This window comes from Lipophrys pholis (assembly GCF_963383615.2).
Source record: "Lipophrys pholis genome assembly, chromosome: 10".
NCBI lineage: Eukaryota > Metazoa > Chordata > Actinopteri > Blenniiformes > Blenniidae > Lipophrys > Lipophrys pholis.
This window is the reverse complement of record NC_137640.1, coordinates 577820-600843: the sequence shown is the minus strand read 5'-3', so window position 1 is coordinate 600843 and position 23024 is coordinate 577820. Positions and strand designations below refer to the sequence as shown.

The 23024-nt window shown below is 42.4% G+C and overlaps 1 protein-coding gene across 1 annotated transcript in view; it reads right to left on the bottom strand.

The window, feature by feature from the left end:
* Window positions 1-2277: 2277 nt before the first annotated feature.
* syde2 (synapse defective 1, Rho GTPase, homolog 2 (C. elegans)) overlaps window positions 2278-23024 on the bottom strand; it is a 54004-nt gene continuing 33257 nt past the window's right edge. The window contains exons 6-8 of the mRNA XM_080472678.1: window positions 14093-14274; window positions 9258-9489; window positions 2278-5959 (exon numbers count right to left, since the gene is read on the bottom strand). Of these exons, the coding sequence (XP_080328804.1) occupies window positions 5340-5959; window positions 9258-9489; window positions 14093-14274 (1034 nt within the window). The 3' untranslated portion in view covers window positions 2278-5339. The remainder of the gene's footprint in view (window positions 5960-9257; window positions 9490-14092; window positions 14275-23024) is intronic.

Here is a 23024-nt window from a genome sequence, read left to right as displayed (position 1 = left end):
AGCAGTGGATCTAGTTCCTGAGCAGTGACCAGGTGAACGTAGACTGGCTCTGTCCATCTGAAGGGAGCCTGAGCTGCTTCAGCAGCATCAATACTGGCAAGAACCTTCTTCCTGGGTCACAGTTGGTGCTCAGTGGAGTTCTACCTCATTCCTAGTACCTGGAGCCAGAAGGCAGTAAAAGCTCAGCAGGTTCTTCCAGGTAATCCTGCCGTGAGTCCGGCTGCTCACTACTGAAGCTACTACCACTGTTTCTCCTGTCTTTATCCTCTGCTTCGACTCACCTGACATTTCCACGTCTTCTTACTCTGAACTGGCTGCTGGTTCTGGTTCTGGTTCTGCTATTATTGGCTCTTGTGTTCTATTGGATTAGTTCCAACATTTAGTTTCCTAGTAGTTTAGTATCTCTGCTGTAAGAGACAGATAAGACCATGACAGGTGAGACGGAAACATATATACTAAAGTCCTCAACAACAAACACAGACTACTCTACTCTACTCTACTCTATTCTACTCTATTCTACTCTACTCTACTCTACTCTACTCTATTCTATTCTACTCTACTCTATTCTACTCTATTCTATTCTACTCTACTCTACTCTATTCTATTCTACTCTATTCTACTCTACTCTATTCTACTCTATTCTATTCTACTCTATTCTATTCTATTCTATTCTATTCTACTCTACTCTACTCTACTCTATTCTACTCTACTCTATTCTACTCTACTCTATTCTACTCTATTCTACTCTATTCTATTCTATTCTACTCTACTCTACTCTACTCTACTCTATTCTATTCTACTCTATTCTATTCTATTCTACTCTACTCTATTCTACTCTATTCTATTCTACTCTATTCTATTCTACTCTACTCTATTCTACTCTATTCTACTCTATTCTACTCTACTCTACTCTATTCTATTATATTCTACTCTACTCTATTCTACTCTACTCTACTCTACTCTATTCTACTCTACTCTATTCTATTCTACTCTACTCTACTCTATTATCTGCATTTAAAAAACTTTGACCAAATGTCAGAAAGAAAAGAGAAGAAACTTCTTCTGCCCTAAACGTGTAAAACTTTGAGAGATAAATGATGAAGTCGGGTTGAATAGCGCCACCTGGAGGTTTATGGAGCCGCTGATTGTTTTGCTTGGTGTGCAGGAGGCGGACAGGCTGGAGGGGTGGCTGCAGGACTGCAGGGAGGCCAACATGAAGGAGTACAGGGATCACCTGGAGCTCAGGGAGTCGCTGAAGGCCCCTGAACCTGAATAATGACAACAGGCAGGATGACTGATAAGGCTCTGACACACACACACACACACACACACACACACACACACACACACACACACACACACACACACACACACACACACACACACACACACACACACACACACACACACACACACACACACACACACACACACACACACACACACACACCCCCCCCCTCGGCTGAGTTTCTCCTCCAGTTCGATTCAAGTTGAATGTTTTCAATAAAAAAGTTATTAGTGAGGTTTCATTTCATGTTGGTGTGTGTGTGTGTGTGTGTGTGTGTGTGTGTGTGTGTGTGTGTGTGTGTGTGTGTGTGTGTGTGTGTGTGTGTGTGTGTGTGTTCTTCAGGACGAGGCTGAAAACACAAAGGGATGCAACACACACATTACCTGGTCAAACCGTTTCACTACATGGAAAATACCACAGTAACTATGTAAATAAAACACGATTAAATAATCTAGACATGTTGGAGCCGAACGACGCCAACGCATTAAAAACTATTAAAACCCAAAATAGAGAAACTGCTTGAAGACCTAAAAGCTCAGTCTCTTTAATATAATCTAATATTGTAATCATTTTATTACATCATAGATCTATAGAGATAGATCTATGATGTAATAAAATGATCTATAGAGATAGATCTATGATGTAATAAAATGCCTATAGAGATAGATCTATGATGTAATAAAATGCCTATAGAGATAGATCTATGATGTAATAAAATGATCTATAGAGATAGATCTATGATGTAATAAAATGATCTATAGAGATAGATCTATGATGTAATAAAATGATCTATAGAGATAGATCTATGATGTAATAAAATGATCTACAGAGATAGATCTATGATGTAATAAAATGATCTACAGAGATAGATCTATGATGTAAGGCAGAGTTTTTACATTTGGGGTTCTATTGAATATTTAATAACTCCGGTTGTTACAGGTCGGCTCCAACAAGCTCAGTCATTCATTGATGCACATATTGATCATTATTGAATCGTTCAGTCTTTTATTGAAAGAAAAAGTTTTAACCTGTATATATTTGGGCGTGTTTATGAGAATAAACCATCTTGTACTGACAGTCTGCCTCTCGGGGTCTGGAGGAAAACACGGGGTTGAAGAAAGGAGCATACATTAAAAAATAGTTTAACATTTAAACATAAATATGAAAGAGGAAGGCGAGGGGCCTGGTCGGTGTCAGTAAAGCTTTTGACCATACAAGTTCAGTACCTTCAAAATAAAAGGAAACAAAAACCATAAAAGTCAGTCCAACAAATATAAACACAACAGAACCGACTGATACCGTCACTTTGTCCTGCTGGGTTCCGTCGGGTATTTTACAGAGCGTCAGTCCAACATGTGTTCAGCAACTATTACTACAAGTACAACACTACCAGGTCGGCAGTATTTAAATACGCCATTGAAATATAAGCCGTAAAAATAAAGTACTCCGAATACATTTATATACTTCCATACATATACATATAGGTTAAATACTGATCGCTCTGAATCCCTGAAGACGCAGAGCGAGTTCCACGCCACCGGCCGGTTGTGCTTCACATTGTTTGGTCGCTGCCTTGCTCTCCTGCAGAGGAGGAGGAGGAGGAGGAGGAGGAGGAGGAGGAAGAGGAGGAGGAGGAAGGTTTCACACGTTGGAACAAACGGATCAAAGCAAGAAGAAGAGAATTCCTCTCCGACTCTGCAGGACAGCTTCGTCTCTCCGCCTCGACCCGGGAAGAAACCGGGATGTTCCTGTTCCTCCGTCGTCACGGAACGTCACGGAACGTCACGGAACGTCACGGAACAATCCAGCAAACTGCCCGTCAAATAAGTGCATTATTGTTGTACAATATTTAGTGAATTCTACCTGCATAGGGAAACTCTCTGCTGCCCTCTGGAGGATCATTCAGACTCTCTAAACACTTTGTTCAAACTACGTCAGCTCGCCGCCGGAGCCACGCCTCCATCAAAGCTGTGTGGGAGGAGCCAACAACGGTCCAGTCCGCCCACTTCCAGTCAACGTTTCTGTTCAATATTAGGGTCTGTGCACCGAGTGCACAGGACCAGAGTGGAATTCCTCAACAGCGCCACCTACCAGATGTAGAAGATTAAGCTTGAGCCTCACGCTTCACCTACAAAGTTCAGTGAGTCCGGAACACGAGACTCACCAGGAAATCTGAACACCAACAGGAAGTCATTTGAACAAACTGGTCCTGGAGGGTCCATCTCACCTCAGATTCGGCCAGTTGATAGAAAAGAGATCGTTCTGAGGGGGCGTGGCCTCAGCCCTCAATTTGATATTCGCCAGGAAACAGGAAGTGCAGTTTAAATACGCTGCCTCCAGATTTACACTTTGCATCAGTCCAGATCTGATCGCAGCCGTACAGCGAGAACAACCATGAGCCACAGTGCCCCCTGCTGGAGACAGGAAGTGGGGTCTGTATTACCTGTACGCTGCGGTCCAGGCTGCTGGTAGCTTCACTTTAATTACAGGGAATTCGTGTTTTATTGAGAGGAGGTCCACAACAAAACTCTGAGATCAGAACCAAGAGATCAGCGAGGGAACAGATTTAACCTCATTAAAAATTAATATTATTATTACTATTATTATCTCGCTGAGGAAGAAGCATCAACATCAGAGCCGTTTGTGTGTGTGTGTGTGTGTGCGTGTTCAATGCTGCATAACGCAGCAAATACACGACGTAGTTTTGAGACGTTTCATTAAAGTTGACATCAGAATTCTTAAATAATAAAAACATAAAATTCATATCAATCCACAATAATTTTGGGAAAAAAGTGATTTTTTGTAGCTTTTCGCTCAAAAAACAGGCGAAACAAAACATTCAAGCATTAATACTGCTTGTTTGTTCTTAACGTATTAATGTTTATTTTACCGGCTGGTTCCAGTTCAGACCAAACAGGAGAGTTTGACTCCTCTGAGACGCGTTAAGATATCAAGACGTACTTAAGTTCTGCCGTTAGACCAGCCTGAATGCAAACTGCAAACTGGAAACAGGAAACTGCAAACTGGAAGCAGGAAACAGGAAACAGGAAACAGGAAACAGGAAACAGGAAACTGGAAGCAGGAAACAGGAAACAGGAAACGGAACGCAGTGACGCCAGCCCACGGCGGCGGCGGAAACAAACCCAGGATCAGCACAAGGTCGACCTTCTGTGTTGAAACACGCAGCAGATCTAAAGGTGTCCTAATCTGGTGAAATTCAACCAGTAAAGCCTCCGCCAGGCCTGCTCTACAGCGCCACCTCTGGTGAAGTGCTGAACTTCAGCTTCCTGCCCTCACCTCGGTTCACTCGCTCATCGCTCCAATAACTTCATGTTGGGAGACGTACTCTCACCGACAGCTCAACTATTTCCAAGAAAGCAAAGCGTGTTGAGGGCGGAGCAACACCTGGACGGTCTCCAGGAGCTCAAAGTATCCGGATTACAAACATCTCTTCACAATGTCAGACATGACTGAGTCATCAGGTATAAAAGCTCCTCGTTTCGCTTCAGGGGCCATTTTCCTCCCGACGTTCCACCTTCCCACAATTAAGGCACCTTTTAAACCCCGAGGGGTCGATGGGTTCTTCTAATAAGAAGAGAAGCAACGACAACGACAACGACAACGACAACGACAACGGGACTGAAACTAAACAACCACGACCCGGATGAAGACGGACAAAATAAATACTATGGAATGTCTAAGGTACAGATCCTACTGCCTTTCTCCTCGTCTCCTTCAGTCATGAAGACGAGACTCGATCTTGCAGCATGAGGAGGCGGAGTCAGTATCACACGAGGAGGCGGAGTCAGTATCATATGAGGAGAGGAGGCGGAGTCAGTATCACATGAGGAGAGGAGGCGGAGTCAGTATCATATGAGGAGGCGGAGTCAGTATCATATGAGGAGAGGAGGCGGAGTCAGTATCACATGAGGAGAGGAGGCGGAGTCAGTATCATATGAGGAGGCGGAGTCAGTATCACATGAGGAGAGGAGGCGGAGTCAGTATCACATGAGGAGAGGAGGCGGAGTCAGTATCACATGAGGAGGCGGAGTCAGTAGCCCACGTTGAGCTTGTTCTTGTTGAGCTCCCTCTCCAGGTTGCCGATCAGAGTGTCGATGCTCTCCTGCAGGTCCCTCAGGTTGACCCTGTTGCTCAGCACGGGGCTGATGTCCTGGATCTTCATGTAGGCCTGGTAGCTGTGCTCCTGGGGGGGCAGGATGTGGTCACCCACCCCCTCCCCCACCTCCTGCTCCTCCTCCACTAATGACCCGTTGTTTGAACCATCACTGTCTCCTTCCTCCTCCAGGTCCTCCTCCTGCTCCACCTCCTCGCCATGAGGCGGCTCCTCCTCAGCGGAGTCCAACGCCGTGCCGCTAACCTTCCCATGGTCGGTGCCGTGCCGCCGCTCCTCGGCTGCCTCCGCGTCCTCGGAGGCCACATCGTCATAGTCCACCTCCTCCCTGCTGGGTGGAGCGAGCCCTTCCGAGGGGAAGTAGCTCTCGCCGCAGCCGCTCCAGTCGCCGGCGTAGCGGTTGCTGGGGCTGTCCAGACGGCCCGGCTTGGGCCGCAAAACACCCGCCATCTCCGCTTCAGTGAAGTTGAGCACTTGGGGGCGCTCTTTCCTCCGCCGCAGAGGAGGAGCCTGAGAGGACTGGGCGTGACGGTCCACCACTACGGAGACAAGACACATAGAACATGTTAACTCTGTGGTCAGGAAGAAGCAGAGGGACTCAGGAGAACAGGACTTCCTGCTGCTCACCAGAACCACATTTAGTCACATGTAATACGGTGGCGCTCGTTCACGCCACAACGCTTCACGTGACTCGTCCGTTAAAGAGAAGAATTATGTTTCCACTGCTGCAGACACACTGACACCATGTAGTTAGTCTGCCGGGACACGAGGTGGCGCTGCTGGTTGCTTTTGTAATGGAACCACACAGACGTGTACGGAGAACAATACACTCTAAACCTGAACCCAATGGAGAGAACCCACATTCGTATGTAAACTACCAACATGGACGGCAGAACGAGAACAGAAAGCCACGTCACGACCATGTTTGTCACTCACACATGATCAGAAGAACTATTTACCACGGCGGAGGTGTGCAGGAGCAGGAACAGCGCCCTGTAGCCTCCGGCGTCGCAGAGGGAAGAGAAGAAAAGTTCCACCTTGACCATCGGAATGACAAAGTGAGAGTTGCAGGGGATCTGAGCGCTGTGGTGTGAACGGACCTCAAACATGAAGAAAGCTTTTCAGTTTCACTCCTCCAGCATTAAACAGACCTTCCTGAGGGGGGCGCCACACCTCCACACCGCCCAGCTCACATCTGGAAGCGACCCGGTGCTCAACATTCAGCCTCAAGAAGCTTCCTGCAGGATTCTGTGTTTTGCAGGAGCAGCTTTCAATAAAATCGGCTTAATGTTGAGATTGTCTGTGGGGAATGTTTAGTTTAATGCAAATATGAAGATTGTCATCATGTAAACTCTGAACCAGAGAAAAGCTTTAAACTCCTCTTCCTGTTCCTCCTGTTCACCTCCTCCTCCTGTTCTCCTCCTCCTCCTGTTCACCTCCTCCTCCTCCTGTTCTCCTCCTCCTCCTGTTCACCTCCTCCTGTTCTCCTCCTCCTCCTCCTGTTCTCCTCCTCCTCCTGTTCTCCTCCTCCTGTTCTCCTCCTCCTGTTCTCCTCCTCCTCCTGTTCTTCTCCTCCTCCTGTTCTCCTCCTCCTCCTGTTCTTCTCCTCCTCCTGTTCTTCTCCTCCTCCTCCTCCTCCTCCTGTTCTCCTCCTCCTGTTCTCCTCCTCCTGTTCACCTCCTCCTCCTCCTGTTCTCCTCCTCCTCCTCCTCCTCCTGTTCTCCTCCTCCTCCTCCTCCTCCTGTTCTCCTCCTCCTCCTCCTCCTGTTCTCCTCCTCCTCCTCCTCCTCCTCCTGTTCACCTCCTCCTCCTCCTCCTCCTCCTCCTCCTCCTCCTCCTCCTCCTCCTCCTCCTGTTCTCCTCCTCCTGTTCTCCTCCTCCTCCTCCTGTTCTCCTCCTCCTCCTCCTCCTCCTGTTCTCCTCCTCCTCCTGTTCTCCTCCTCCTCCTGTTCTCCTCCTCCTCCTGGTCTGGTCGGTCCAGAAACCTTCAGTATTCTAAGTTTCTAGCTCCTCCTTGATTTTCCTCATTTGAATATTGGATCATAGGAGCTACATTCAGAATCTGCTGTGTCTGTGTGAGCTGGACTGGCTCCGCCCACACATGCCCATCTTGGGAAGAGGAGGAAGTACTTCCTCTCGTGGTGCCATGTGCCAGAGCAGAGCTGCCTAATTGTGGGAGGAGTCAAAGGGAGGGCCTACCTTGATTGTGATTGGCTAAACCCCCGATGACACTATATAGGGTTTGATTCTGATTGGCTGCTTGGAGCAACACACTTTTTAAAACCTGGAACAAGCCAGGGACAGAGAGGACAGACTGTCTTCACTTCTGGGACGTCAGTCCAGGTATAGGGACGAGTAGTACTGCTGGAGAACCTTCAGGAAGTAGATTTAGTGTAATATGATCCTTTAAATGTTCAAATTCAAAGATTATTGTGTTTCTAGTTTAACACTCCAGATGAATACGGACCGAGCTGAAAGCGCTGGTATAAACACTCCAGATCTTTGAAGGAGTTGATTTAAAGACTAAATCCACTGATTGACACAGTTGACAGTATTTTGTTGTTCACAGATTCACGTCATCTTATGAACCCAGTTTGATGAGGCTCTGGACCAGCAGCCGCTCTACAGAGAAACACTCCTGGTTGTGATTATATAGAAAATGAAATTCAAACCGAGCAGTACTTCCAGAAACAAGGGCCCGGCTACTCTGAATAACAGGGAACGCTCTGTTCATTGTTCTGGCAAAGGACTATTTCTTTAGTAGAACCAGGATCCAGTTCAACTGTTGGCAGCTTCATGAACGATCCTGAGGGCAGGATGCTAACGGAGACTCTGCTGTGTTGGTCACCAGAAACACCGTAACACCCGTCTCCTCCCACCGCTTCAATCAGGATCACAGCTTTTAAAACACTGAGACACATCAGTACATCTTGAGTGACAGTCGCCGGAGGCGTTTAAACAAACCTTCAGAACAATTTGCTTTGTTTTGTTTTAAGAGCTGTGACATCCTGTCACAGTGACTTCCTGTCACAGTGACTCCCCACGGAGGTCTGGGGGCGCCCTGCCGCGGCGCCGAGGCTTCGCCTGGCTGTCGGCTGGAAACGTCAAACAAAACCGTCTGACTCTCAGGGCTGTAGAGCAAACCTAGGTTACTGCTTTTATTTTGAAGGATTGTGCTGTCGTGTGACTGAGTGGGCGTATCTGCCAGCGTTTGGCTTCATGCTGATGTTTTGGAAAATCAGAGATCAGAGGGGCGTCGTCCACCGTGGCCCGAGTGAAACGGGGAGAACTGCTGCTCATCTGGTCCGATGGAGAAAAACCGCTCAAAGAGATGTAGTACATGTGGCAGGCCTCTAGGGGGCGCTGTAACGCCGCCACAGACATCAGAACCAGAGAAGAAGACATGAAAAGAACGTAGAAATAATCAAATCCACCATGTGTCCTCATTAAAGCATCAGCTCCACCTGCAGCTCCACCTACAGCTCCACCTGCAGCTCCACCTGCACCTCCGCCATGTTGGTGTTGTTAATGACGTCACGGAGAGGGGGGCGGGGTTATAGGTATAGGTCGAGAGGCGGGGCCATGACATTTGTAATTCCTCCACTCTGGAACAAGTTTAGAAAAACGGTTACGAGAAATGGCGTTGTGGCGTGGGCAGGGTCTGGGTCTCTGTAGCACCATGGTATAGAGAAAACGAGCCACATCCACACGCCAGCACCGGTGGTGGAGACGGTGCAGGATGGACTGGTGGTGCTGCAGCGCCGACGTGCAGAGAGACGGCTGGACACAGAACCCGACCCGACGCCCCCCAGAGGCAGGAAGCAGAGCGGCACTCACCTGGCCAGAGCTGCAGCAGGTAGTGCAGCACCTCGATGTGCTTCTTGAAGTGCAGCGCGCTGGCCAGCTCCTCCGAGTCCACGAAGACCCGGTTGGTGTGGCAGGACGCCTCCTGCCGCTGGCTGAGCAGCACCGGGCCGAAGCACACCGCCAGGTTCTGACACGTCATCTTGTTCACCTCCTGGTGGGACGCCACCAGCCTCAGGTGGTCCAGCAGCCTCTGCAGGGTCACCTGACACACACACACACACACACACACACACACACACACACACACACACACACACACACACACACACACACACACACACACACACACACACACACACACACACACACACACACACACACACACACACACACACACACATTGTCATTTCTCTCCATTTACAACGAAGACAGAAACTTTAGGACTTTAGAACAAACAACGTTCTCATGGTTTCTCTTTATCCTCCTGTCGTCTCCTCGTCTACACGTCCTCCTTAATCACTGAGCCCTGAATACTGTTTAATACTTCTTGAATACTTCTTTAATACTGTTTAATACGGTTTAATACTGTTTAATACTGTTTAATACTTCTTTAATACTGTTTAATACTTCTATAATACTCTTTAATACTGTTTAATGCTTCTTTAATACTTCTATAATACTGTTTAATACTCTTTAATACTTCTTTAATACTGTTTAATACTTCTATAATACTGTTTAATGCTCTTTAATACTTCTATAATACTGTTTAATACTGTTTAATACTTCTTTAATACTGTTTAATACTTCTATAATACTGTTTAATGCTCTTTAATACTGTTTAATACTTCTTTAATACTGTTTAATACTTCTTTAATACTTCTATAATACTGTTTAATACTTCTATAATACTGTTTAATACTGTTTAATACTTCTTTAATACTGTTTAATACTTCTTTAATACTGTTTAATACTTCTATAATACTGTTTAATACTGTTTAATACTCTTTAATACTGTTTAATACTTCTATAATACTGTTTAATGCTCTTTAATACTTCTATAATACTGTTTAATACTGTTTAATACTGTTTAATACTCTTTAATACTGTTTAATACTTCTATAATACTGTTTAATGCTCTTTAATACTGTTTAATACTTCTTTAATACTGTTTAATACTTCTTTAATACTTATAAAATACTGTTTAATACTTCTATAATACTGTTAATACTCTTTAATACTATTTAATACTGTTTAATACTTCTTTAATACTTCTATAATACTGTTTAATACTTCTTTAATACTGTTTAATACTTCTTTAATACTGTTTAATGCTTCTTTAATACTTCTATAATACTGTTTAATACTGTTTAATACTTCTATAATACTGTTTAATACTTCTATAATACTGTTTAATGCTCTTTAATACTGTTTAATACTTCTTTAATACTGTTTAATACTCTTTAATACTGTTTAATACTGTTTAATACTCTTTAATACTGTTTAATACTCCTTTAATACTTCTATAATACTGTTTAATACTCTTTAATACTGTTTAATACTCTTTAATACTGTTTAATACTGTTTAATACTTCTTTAATACTGTTTAATACTTCTTTAATACTGTTTAATGCTTCTTTAATACTTCTATAATACTGTTGAATACTCTTTAATACTTCTTTAATACTGTTTAATACTTCTATATTACTCTTTAATACTGTTTAATGCTTCTTTAATACTTCTATAATACTGTTTAATACTCTTTAATACTTCTTTAATACTGTTTAATACTTCTTTAATACTGTTTAATACTCTTTAATACTGTTTAATACTGTTTAATACTTCTTTAATACTGTTTAATACTCTTTAATACTGTTTAATACTTCTTTAATACTTCTATAATACTGTTTAATACTCTTTAATACTGTTTAATACTCTTTAATACTGTTTAATACTTCTTTAATACTTCTATAATACTGTTTAATACTTCTTTAATACTGTTTAATACTTCTTTAATACTGTTTAATGCTTCTTTAATACTTCTATAATACTGTTGAATACTCTTTAATACTTCTTTAATACTGTTTAATACTTCTATATTACTCTTTAATACGGTTTAATGCTTCTTTAATACTTCTATAATACTGTTTAATACTCTTTAATACTGTTTAATACTTCTATAATACTGTTTAATACTTCTATAATACTGTTTAATGCTCTTTAATACTGTTTAATACTTCTTTAATACTGTTTAATACTTCTATAATACTGTTTAATACTCTTTAATACTGTTTAATACTTCTTTAATACTTCTATAATACTGTTTAATACTCTTTAATACTGTTTAATACTCTTTAATACTGTTTAATACTTCTTTAATACTTCTATAATACTGTTTAATACTTCTTTAATACTGTTTAATACTTCTTTAATACTGTTTAATGCTTCTTTAATACTTCTATAATACTGTTGAATACTCTTTAATACTTCTATATTACTCTTTAATACGGTTTAATGCTTCTTTAATACTTCTATAATACTGTTTAATACTCTTTAATACTTCTTTAATACTGTTTAATACTTCTTTAATACTGTTTAATACTCTTTAATACTGTTTAATACTGTTTAATACTTCTTTAATACTGTTTAATACTCTTTAATACTGTTTAATACTTCTTTAATACTTCTATAATACTGTTTAATACTCTTTAATACTGTTTAATACTCTTTAATACTTCTATAATACTGTTTAATACTTCTTTAATACTGTTTAATACTTCTTTAATACTGTTTAATGCTTCTTTAATACTTCTATAATACTGTTGAATACTCTTTAATACTTCTTTAATACTGTTTAATACTTCTATATTACTCTTTAATACGGTTTAATGCTTCTTTAATACTTCTATAATACTGTTTAATACTCTTTAATACTGTTTAATACTTCTATAATACTGTTTAATACTTCTATAATACTGTTTAATGCTCTTTAATACTGTTTAATACTTCTTTAATACTGTTTAATACTTCTATAATACTGTTTAATACTCTTTAATACTGTTTAATACTTCTTTAATACTTCTATAATACTGTTTAATACTCTTTAATACTGTTTAATACTCTTTAATACTGTTTAATACTTCTTTAATACTTCTATAATACTGTTTAATACTTCTTTAATACTGTTTAATACTTCTTTAATACTGTTTAATGCTTCTTTAATACTTCTATAATACTGTTGAATACTCTTTAATACTTCTATATTACTCTTTAATACGGTTTAATGCTTCTTTAATACTTCTATAATACTGTTTAATACTCTTTAATACTTCTTTAATACTGTTTAATACTTCTATAATACTGTTTAATGCTCTTTAATACTGTTTAATACTTCTTTAATACTTCTTTAATACTTCTATAATACTGTTTAATACTGTTTAATACTTCTATAATACTGTTTAATACTTCTTTAATACTGTTTAATACTTCTTTAATACTGTTTAATGCTTCTTTAATACTTCTATAATACTGTTTAATACTTCTTTAATACTGTTTAATACTTCATTAATACTGTTTAATACTTCATTAATACTGTTAATGCTTCTTTAATACTGTTTAATACTTCTTTAATACTGTTTAATACTGTTTAATACTTCTTTAATACTTCTTTAATACTGTTTAATGCTTCTTTAATACTGTTTAATACTTCTTTAATACTGTTTAATACTGTTAATGCTTTTTTAATACTTCTATAATACTGTTTAATACTTCTTTAATACTGTTTAATGCTTCTTTAATACTGTTTAATACTGTTAATGCTTCTTTAATACTTCTATAATACTTCTATAATACTGTTTAATACTTCTTTAATACTGTTTAATACTTCTTTAATACTGTTTAATGCTTCTTTAATACTGTTAATGCTTCTTTAATACTGTTTAATACTTCTTTAATACTGTTTAATACTGTTAATGCTTCTTTAATACTTCTATAATACTTCTATAATACTGTTTAATACTGTTGAATACTTCTTTAATACTGTTAATGCTTCTTTAATACTGTTTAATACTTCTTTAATACTGTTTAATACTGTTAATGCTTCCATAATACTTCTATAATACTGTTTAATACTTCTTTAATACTGTTTAATACTTCTTTAATACTGTTTAATGCTTCTTTAATACTTCTATAATACTGTTTAATACTTCTTTAATACTGTTTAATACTTCATTAATACTGTTTAATACTTCATTAATACTGTTAATGCTTCTTTAATACTGTTTAATACTTCTTTAATACTGTTTAATACTGTTTAATACTTCTTTAATACTTCTTTAATACTGTTTAATGCTTCTTTAATACTGTTTAATACTTCTTTAATACTGTTTAATACTGTTAATGCTTTTTTAATACTTCTATAATACTGTTTAATACTTCTTTAATACTGTTTAATGCTTCTTTAATACTGTTTAATACTGTTAATGCTTCTTTAATACTTCTATAATACTTCTATAATACTGTTTAATACTTCTTTAATACTGTTTAATACTTCTTTAATACTGTTTAATGCTTCTTTAATACTGTTAATGCTTCTTTAATACTGTTTAATACTTCTTTAATACTGTTTAATACTGTTAATGCTTCTTTAATACTTCTATAATACTTCTATAATACTGTTTAATACTGTTGAATACTTCTTTAATACTGTTAATGCTTCTTTAATACTGTTTAATACTTCTTTAATACTGTTTAATACTGTTAATGCTTCCATAATACTTCTATAATACTGTTTAATACTGTTGAATACTTCTTTAATACTGTTTAATACTTCTTTAATACAGGTGTATCACGGCGTGTTGTCTCCTCACCCTCTCCACCTCGGGCAGGTTCTCCAGCAGACTGACAGCGTGGTCCGAGTCGGCCCGGTCGTTCTGGCAGCCGGCGCCGCCCATCCTCAGCGGCCGGGCGGCCATGGCCTCCAGCACGGCCTGATACAGCGGCCTGGTGATCAGAGGGCCGGGCAGCTCACGCAGGTAGTCCTTCAACACTCCTGCAGGGGGCGGGTGAGAGGGTGAGTCACTCAGCCAGGACAGGGGGTGGAGGGAGGGGCGGAGTTTAATGTCTATGATGGCGCATTCACACCTGTGACTTCAGGCTCTCCTAGTTCAGACAACCCCCCCCCCCCCCCCCCCTTGGCAGTGTGCCAGCTCTTTGTCTCCTTCCCTCTGCTAGAAGCCAGATCAGTTTCCATTGACGGCTGGAGGCTGAGTGACTAATGACGGTGGTTCTGAAAGAGTAATGACGGTGGTTCTGAAAGAGTAATGACGGTGGTTCTGATGTAAAGATTAATGAAGGAACCAAGTCGCAGTGCTACGCTACCGTACTTCTCTCTGGACGTTATCCAAATATGTTATTATGTGACAGCGTTCCACATTCATGCTTCAGGCTTCATGCTTCAGGCTTCATGCTTCAGGCTTCAGGCTTCAGGCTTCAGGCTTCAGGGGGCTTCAGGCTTCAGGCTTCATGCTTCAGGCTTCAGGGGGCTTCAGGCTTCAGGCTTCATGCTTCAGGCTTCAGGCTTCATGCTTCAGGCTTCAGGGGGCTTCAGGCTTCAGGCTTCAGGGGGCTTCAGGCTTCAGGCTTCAGGCTTCAGGCTTCAGGCGGCTTCATGCTTCAGGCTTCAGGCTTCAGGCTTCAGGCTTCATGCTTCATGCTTCATGCTTCATGCTTCAGGCGGCTTCATGCTTCAGGCTTCAGGCTTCATGCTTCATGCTTCATGCTTCAGGCTTCATGCTTCAGGCTTCAGGCGGCTTCAGGCTTCAGGCGGCTTCATGCTTCAGGGGGCTTCAGGCTTCAGAGACGAGAGGAACAGCAGGATGGGACTGAGGAGGTCAAAGGTCACGGGCGGACCGGGGCGGTGACCCACCAGCTGCAGGCGTTAAAATGCTGTTTAAACTGCTTCAGTTGAGTGTGAAGCCGTACAGGAGGAGCAGGGACCCCTGGGGTCACCACCACACAGTCACACTGACCGGCCTGTACCAACGGCTGCTTCATCGTCATGGCAACTATTTGCTGTTTGTCAATACATCATCCATTAATCCATCTTCTACACCTGCTGTGGACGGGCAGAGTTCATCCTGGACACACACACACACACACACACACACACACACACACACACACACACACACACACACACACACACACACACACACACACACACACACACACACACACACACACACACACACACACACACACACACACACACACACACACACACACACACACACACACACACACACACACACACACACACACACACACAGAGTCCAGAGCCACTCATTAACCCAGCAGTGGTGGTGGACTGCTGGAGGACGCTGGACTAGAAACCTTCAGCCAGGAAATGAATGTTTGTTTCTGCTGTGAGGCGACAGACACAACCTGGTGCATTACTACAAAATAAAACATGACGAATGTTCGTCTGTTCAGATCTTATTCAGACTTAAAACTGATCACATTAACCAACTTTATATCCTTAAAGCAGTCGTCACCAGAATCCTGGTTTCCTGGTTCAAACATGTTTCTTGGTTCAAACCAGAATCGCCCACAAGGGGGCGCCACTCTACAATAGTAACTACAATAGTAACTCTACAATAGTAACTACAATAGTGACTCTACAATAGTAACTCTACAATAGCAACTATACAATAGTAATTTTACAATAGTAACGACAATAGTAACTCTACATTAGTAACTACAATAGTAACTATAATAGTAACTACAATAGTGACTCTGCAATAGTAACTCTACAATAATAACTCTACAATAGTGACTCTACAATAGTAACTCTACAATAGTAACTCTACAATAGCAACTCTACAATAGTAACTCTACAATAGTAACACTACAATAGTAACTCTACAATAGCAACTATACAATAGTGACTCTACAATAGTAACTCTACAATAGCAACTATACAATAGTGACTCTACAATAGTAACTATAATAGTAACTACAATAGTAACTCTACATTAGTAACTACAATAGTAACTATAATAGTAACTACAATAGCAACTATACATTAGTGACTCTACAATAGTAACTCTACAATAGTAACTCTACAATAGCAACTCTACAATAGTAACTCTACAATAGCAACTCTACAATAGTGACTCTACAATAGTAACTCTACAGTGGTAACTACAATAGTAACTCTACAATAGTAACTCTACAGTGGTAACTACAATAGTAACTACAATAGTAACTACAATAGCAACGCACAGTGACTTGGAGAAGTAACTTTAATCTGACTACTGGTTTGGAAATAGTAACATGTTACTGAAAAAAGTGGTCATATGAGAATAACACGTTACTAATTAACGGGTTACCGGCATCACTGACCATGACTGACAGTTCCTGCAGCCAATCAGCAGCCTAACATCCTAGCAGTCAGAATCTCTCCTGTTCTCTCTGAGAGGAAGTTGTGGGATGAAACAGGGTCAGAATGAAGCTCCAGGTTTGATTCTTTCTTCTAATAAATCTTAACTATTGATTTAAAGAAAGTTTAAAGGCGACTGGCTCCGTCAGAATAGCAGCTGACGACTCCTTTAAGGAGGGCGGGTCTATACTGAAACACAGGACATGTACACACTGAAACACAGGACATGTACACACTGAAACACAGGACATGTACATACTGAAACACAGGACATGTACATACTGAAACACAGGACATGTACATACTGAAACACAGGACATGTCTATACTGAAACACAGGACATGTACATACTGAAACACAGGACATGTACATACTGAAACACAGGACATGTACACACTGAAACACAGGACATGTACATACTGAAACACAGGACATGTCTATACTGAAACACAGGACATGTACATACTGAAACACAGGACATGTACACACTGAAACACAGGACATGTACACACTGAAACACAGGACATGTACATACTGAAACACAGGACATGTACATACTGAAACACAGGACATGTACATACTGAAACACAGGACATGTACACACTGAAACACAGGACATGTACACACTGAAACACAGGACATGTACATACTGAAACACAGGACATGTACAGTACATACTGAAACACAGGACATGTACAGTACATACTGAAACACAGGACATGTACAGTACATACTGAAACACAGGACATGTACATACTGAAACACAGGACATGTACATACTGAAACACAGGACATGTACACACTGAAACACAGGACATGTACACACTGAAACACAGGACATGTACACACTGAAACACAGGACATGTACATACTGAAACACAGGACATGTACATACTGAAACACAGGACATGTCTATACTGAAACACAGGACATGTACATACTGAAACACAGGACATGTACATACTGAAACACAGGACATGTACATACTGAAACACAGGACATGTACAGTACATACTGAAACACAGGACATGTACAGTACATACTGAAACACAGGACATGTACATACTGAAACACAGGACATGTACATACTGAAACACAGGACATGTATCTGTGTCAGTGACGGTCTCATCCACAGGAAGTGGTGACATAATCTTTGTCCAGGAGTTTTTGCGATTAGAGGCAGACAATAGGAGCTCCGTCTTCACCTCAGCATCGCAGGAATTCCTCCACCACATCTCCACCTCCTTTGCTTTCTATTTCCAGCGAATGACAATACGATTGGCAGTAAATCCAGCGACGTCCCTTCAGGACGAGTTCGGAGAACAGAGAGCAAAACTTAACACGCTCACTGGTAATCCCTGTAATCTACTCTTTAAGGTAGGCGGAGGATTACTTCCTCTCTGCCTGCTGCTCTCTGGACTGGGAGGACAACAGTGTAAATGAGAGTGAAGCAGGAATAAGAGGCCGGCCTACTGGATGAGGAGGTGAAGGACGGATCCAGATTCAGCTCAGTGTTACAATAAGACTCATTAGCATCCATCAGTATCGGCACGGCAGCGCTCAGGGGAAACACCACAAAGTAATACCAAAATATCAAAGTAACTTTTTACACTAAAAGCATCTGGACTTCTTTATATGCAGAATAGAATCCTACTGGTGTGACTGATCAATCAAAGTGTGGCTTTCAGGTAGAATATAGAGAAATATAAGGTGAACGGGGAGACGCACTGAGAATATAGAGGAAATGATAAAAGGCCACATCGTCTAGTTTTCCTGCTGTTTAACAAAACTCTTCTTAAACAGCCACTTCCTGTGTGTGTGTGTGTGTGTGTGTGTGTGTGTGTGTGTGTGTGTGTGTGTGTGTGTGTGTGTGTGTGTGTGTGTGTGTGTGTGTGTGTGTGTGTGTGTGTGTGTGTGTGTGTGTGTGTGTGTGTGTGGAGATCTGAACCATTCAGGTAAATTCATTAGCTGCTGTCAGTCTGCGTCTTAACCTGGTGGCTGACTCTCTCTCTCTCTCTCTCTCTCTTTCACGCACACACACACACACACACACACACACACACACACACACACACACACACACACACACACACACACACACACACACACACACACACACACACACACACACACACACACACACACACACACACACACACACACACACACACACACCTGTAAAAAGCAGCAGGTAGTGTCTCTAAACACTACAAGGCCCACAATGCACCTGGGCACAGCTTGACCTTTGACCTCTTGTTCAAACAAAGTGGAAGGTCGCTGCTCAGAGAACAAACACCCGTCTGTTCTCTGTGGGAACCCTCCCTGCCCTGAAGCCACGATCAATAAATCTGAGCCGGGGGGGGGGGGGGGGGGGGGATGGGGGGGGGGTCAGCTGGAGGTCAACATTCACTCTGTCCTCTTAGACCAGGGGTCCCTCTGCTGGGCTCCTTGAGACTCAGTCCCACTGCAGTGCATCCCTGAGCGGGGCGGTATGGTAAGGCGGCACGGTAAGGTACAGAAAGGCGGTACGGAAAGGTACGGTAAGTTGGTATGGTAAAGCGGCACGGTAAGGTACAGAAAGGCGGTACGGTAAGGTACGGTAAGTTGGTATGGTAAGGCGGCACGGTAAGGTACAGAAAGGCGGTACGGTAAGGTACGGTAAGTTGGTATGATAAGGCGTTATGGTAAGGTACGGAAAGGCGGTACGGTAAGGTACGGTAAGTTGGAATGGTAAGGCGGTACAGTAAGGTATGGTAAGGCGGTACGGTAAGATACGGTAAGGTGGTATGGTAAGGCAGCATGGTAAGGCGGTATGGTAAGGTATGGTAAGGCAGTACAGTAAGATACGGTAAGGTGGTATGGTAAGGCAGTATGGTAAGGCGGTATGGTAAGGTGGTATGGTAAGGCGGTACAGTAAGGTGGTATGTTAAGGCGGTATGGTTAGGTGGTACGGTAAGGCGGTATGGTAAGGTGGTATGGTAAGGCGGTACAGTAAGGTGGTATGGTAAGTTGGTATGGTAAGGCGGCACGGTAAGGTACAGAAAGGCGGTACGGTAAGGTACGGTAAGTTGGTATGGTAAGGCGGTACAGTAAGGTACGGAAAGGCGGTACGGTAAGGTACGGTAAGTTGGAATGGTAAGGCGGTACAGTAAGGTATGGTAAGGCGGTACGGTAAGGCGGTACGGTAAGGTATGGTAAGGCAGTACAGTAAGATACGTTAAGGTGGTATGGTAAGGCAGCATGGTAAGGCGGTATGGTAAGGTATGGTAAGGCAGTACAGTAAGATACGGTAAGGTGGTATGGTAAGGTAGCATGGTAAGGCGGTAAGGTATGGTAAGGCAGTACGGTAAGGTGGTATGGTAAGGCGGTACAGTAAGGTATGGTAAGGCGGTACAGTAAGATACGGTAAGGTGGTATGGTAAGGCAGTATGGTAAGGCGGTATGGTAAGGTGGTATGGTAAGGTGGTATGTTAAGGCGGTATGGTTAGGTGGTACGGTAAGGCGGTATGGTAAGGTGGTATGGTAAGGCGGTACAGTAAGGTGGTATGGTAAGGCGGTACAGTAAGGTGGTATGGTAAGGCGGTACAGCAAGGCGGTACAGCAAGGCGGTATGGTAAGGTGGTATGGTAAGGCGGTATAGTAAGGTGGTATGGTAAGGTGGTATGGTAAGGCGGTACGGTAAGGTGGTATGGTAAGGCGGTACAGCAAGGCGGTATGGTAAGGTGGTATGGTAAGGCGGTATGGTAAGGTGGTATGGTAAGGTGGTATGGTAAGGCGGTACGGTAAGGCAAAGCGCACCCAGACCAACTGGGTTGTGCTTTCCCACTACAGACAGTATGGTAAAATGTAGGCGGGGCTGTGAACGAGGTAGGGATGTAAGGTTGCAGCTGCAGTTGTGCGGCCGTCCGAAGCGTTCAGCTCAGTGGCCACGTGAAGCCCTGAGCTTCCTTTATCTGCTGTTACACCAGACACCAGACACCAGGGGGCAGCGGAGCAACGATGGCTCAATAAACCCTCAATATTTCTGAGTCTCTTGATTTCTTCTCTTTAAAATTATTGTTTTAAATGTCAGTAGTGATCCACAGACGTGTTTATAAATAAATGTGTTTATCAATAATGTTTAGGAATAAATAAACACGTTTATTTATAAAAGATTTCTCTGGTACCAATGTTTTGTCTTAATATTTTCAATTGTTCTCATTCTGACCTGAGTATTCTGTCTCCTGAGGGCTTCATGAACTAAGGACACGTTTAATAAATATATTTACTTTAGTTCTCAGTTAAACTTTAATGGATTTCCTTTATTTCTGTGTAAAGCAGTGTGAATTATAGTTATAGTGAAAGGTAGAGATGGATGGATGGATGGATGGATGGATGGATGGATGGATGGATGGGTGGATGGATGGGTGGATGGATGGGTGATGGATGGATGGATGGATGGATGATGGATGGATGGATGGATGGATGGATGGATGATGGGTGAATGGATGGATGGATGGATGGATGGATGGATGGATGGATGGATGGATGGATGGGTGGATGGATGGGTGATGGATGGATGGATGGATGGATGATGGATGATGGATGATGGGTGATGGGTGATGGATGGATGGATGATGGATGATGGATGATGGGTGATGGATGGATGGATGATGGAAGGATGGATGGATGATGGATGGATGGATGATGGATGGATGATGGAAGGATGGATGGATGGATGATGGATGATGGGTGATGGATGGATGGATGATGGATGGATGGATGGATGATGGATGATGGGTGATGGATGGATGGATGATGGATGATGGGTGATGGATGGATGGATGATGGAAGGATGGATGGATGATGGATGGATGGATGGGTGATGGATGGATGGATGATGGATGGATGATGGAAGGATGGATGGATGGATGATGGATGGATGGATGGGTGATGGATGGATGGATGATGGATGGATGATGGAAGGATGGATGGATGGATGATGGATGATGGGTGATGGATGGATGGATGGATGGATGGATGGATGGATGATGGATGATGGGTGATGGATGGATGGATGATGGATGGATGGATGGATGATGGATGGATGATGGAAGGATGGATGGATGGATGATGGATGATGGGTGATGGATGGATGGATGGATGATGGATGGATGGATGGATGATGGATGATGGGTGATGGATGGATGGATGATGGATGGATGATGGATGATGGGTGATGGATGGATGGATGGATGGATGGATGATGGATGATGGGTGATGGATGGATGGATGATGGATGGATGGATGGATGATGGATGGATGATGGAAGGATGGATGGATGGATGATGGATGGATGGGTGATGGATGATGGATGATGGATGATGGGTGATGGATGGATGGATGATGGAAGGATGGATGGATGATGGATGGATGGATGGGTGATGGAAGGATGGATGGCTTTATAGTCATTCAATACATACACCCGTAGGCGCATTGTCTGAAAATAGTGATCTATAAATAGATCAGCCTTGCCTTAAACGTTAAAACGGTTAAATATGAAGTGAAGTCTAAATTAAAGTGAAATGAGAGTCATTCTCTGTTCATCATCCAGTTCTTGGTTCTTGTGGTTCTGTGGACTTGTCAGTAGTAACGGGTCTGCCACGCTATTAAAAGACACAATAAGTCCTTTAGATTTGTGGCGTATTATTTCCCTTTTTGTTTCCTGTGACAGCTGGACAGTAAAACTCCTCCTGAACTTGCTGGGCGGAGCAGAATCAGGCGGCGAAAACCAACAAGCTTCGCCGCTGCTTTAATTCTAACCCGCTCAACTGTTAACTGTGTTCTTTGCCCTGCTGTGTGACTGCAGGCGGATCAAAGCAGGACGCCTGAACGGGGCCTCTCCCCAAAGCCAACAGCAGCTCCCACAATGCCCAGGGGTTTCCAGGGTCTGGAACGACTGGTGGCTCCTCCTCCTCCTGCTCTTGCTCCTCCTGCTCCTCCTCCTCTTCAGTGACGCAGCGTTTCCACAGGCCTTGACTCAGCAGGTTTTCACTTTTACATTTGAAGCCGAGGGAGGGAGTCAGAACTGAACCCGTCCTGTGACCTTTAGTGATCCAGTCTGAGGGGAACATCCTGTAGGAGCTTCTTCTACAGGACCAACAAGAGATTCATCCTCCTCTTCTTCTTTCCTCCTCATGTCCTCGAGATTCTGTCGCTCATATTTAACAACCTCTGGAAAATGAATCTACAGGCTGACCTGTGTTGCCAGATATGGAGGGTATCCCCCAGTTGAGGAGCCAAACTCTCTGACCTTTGAACTTTATTTCCTGCTTTGTGTTCATGGCGTGTTCTTTATGACACATATGATAGTCGTGCAT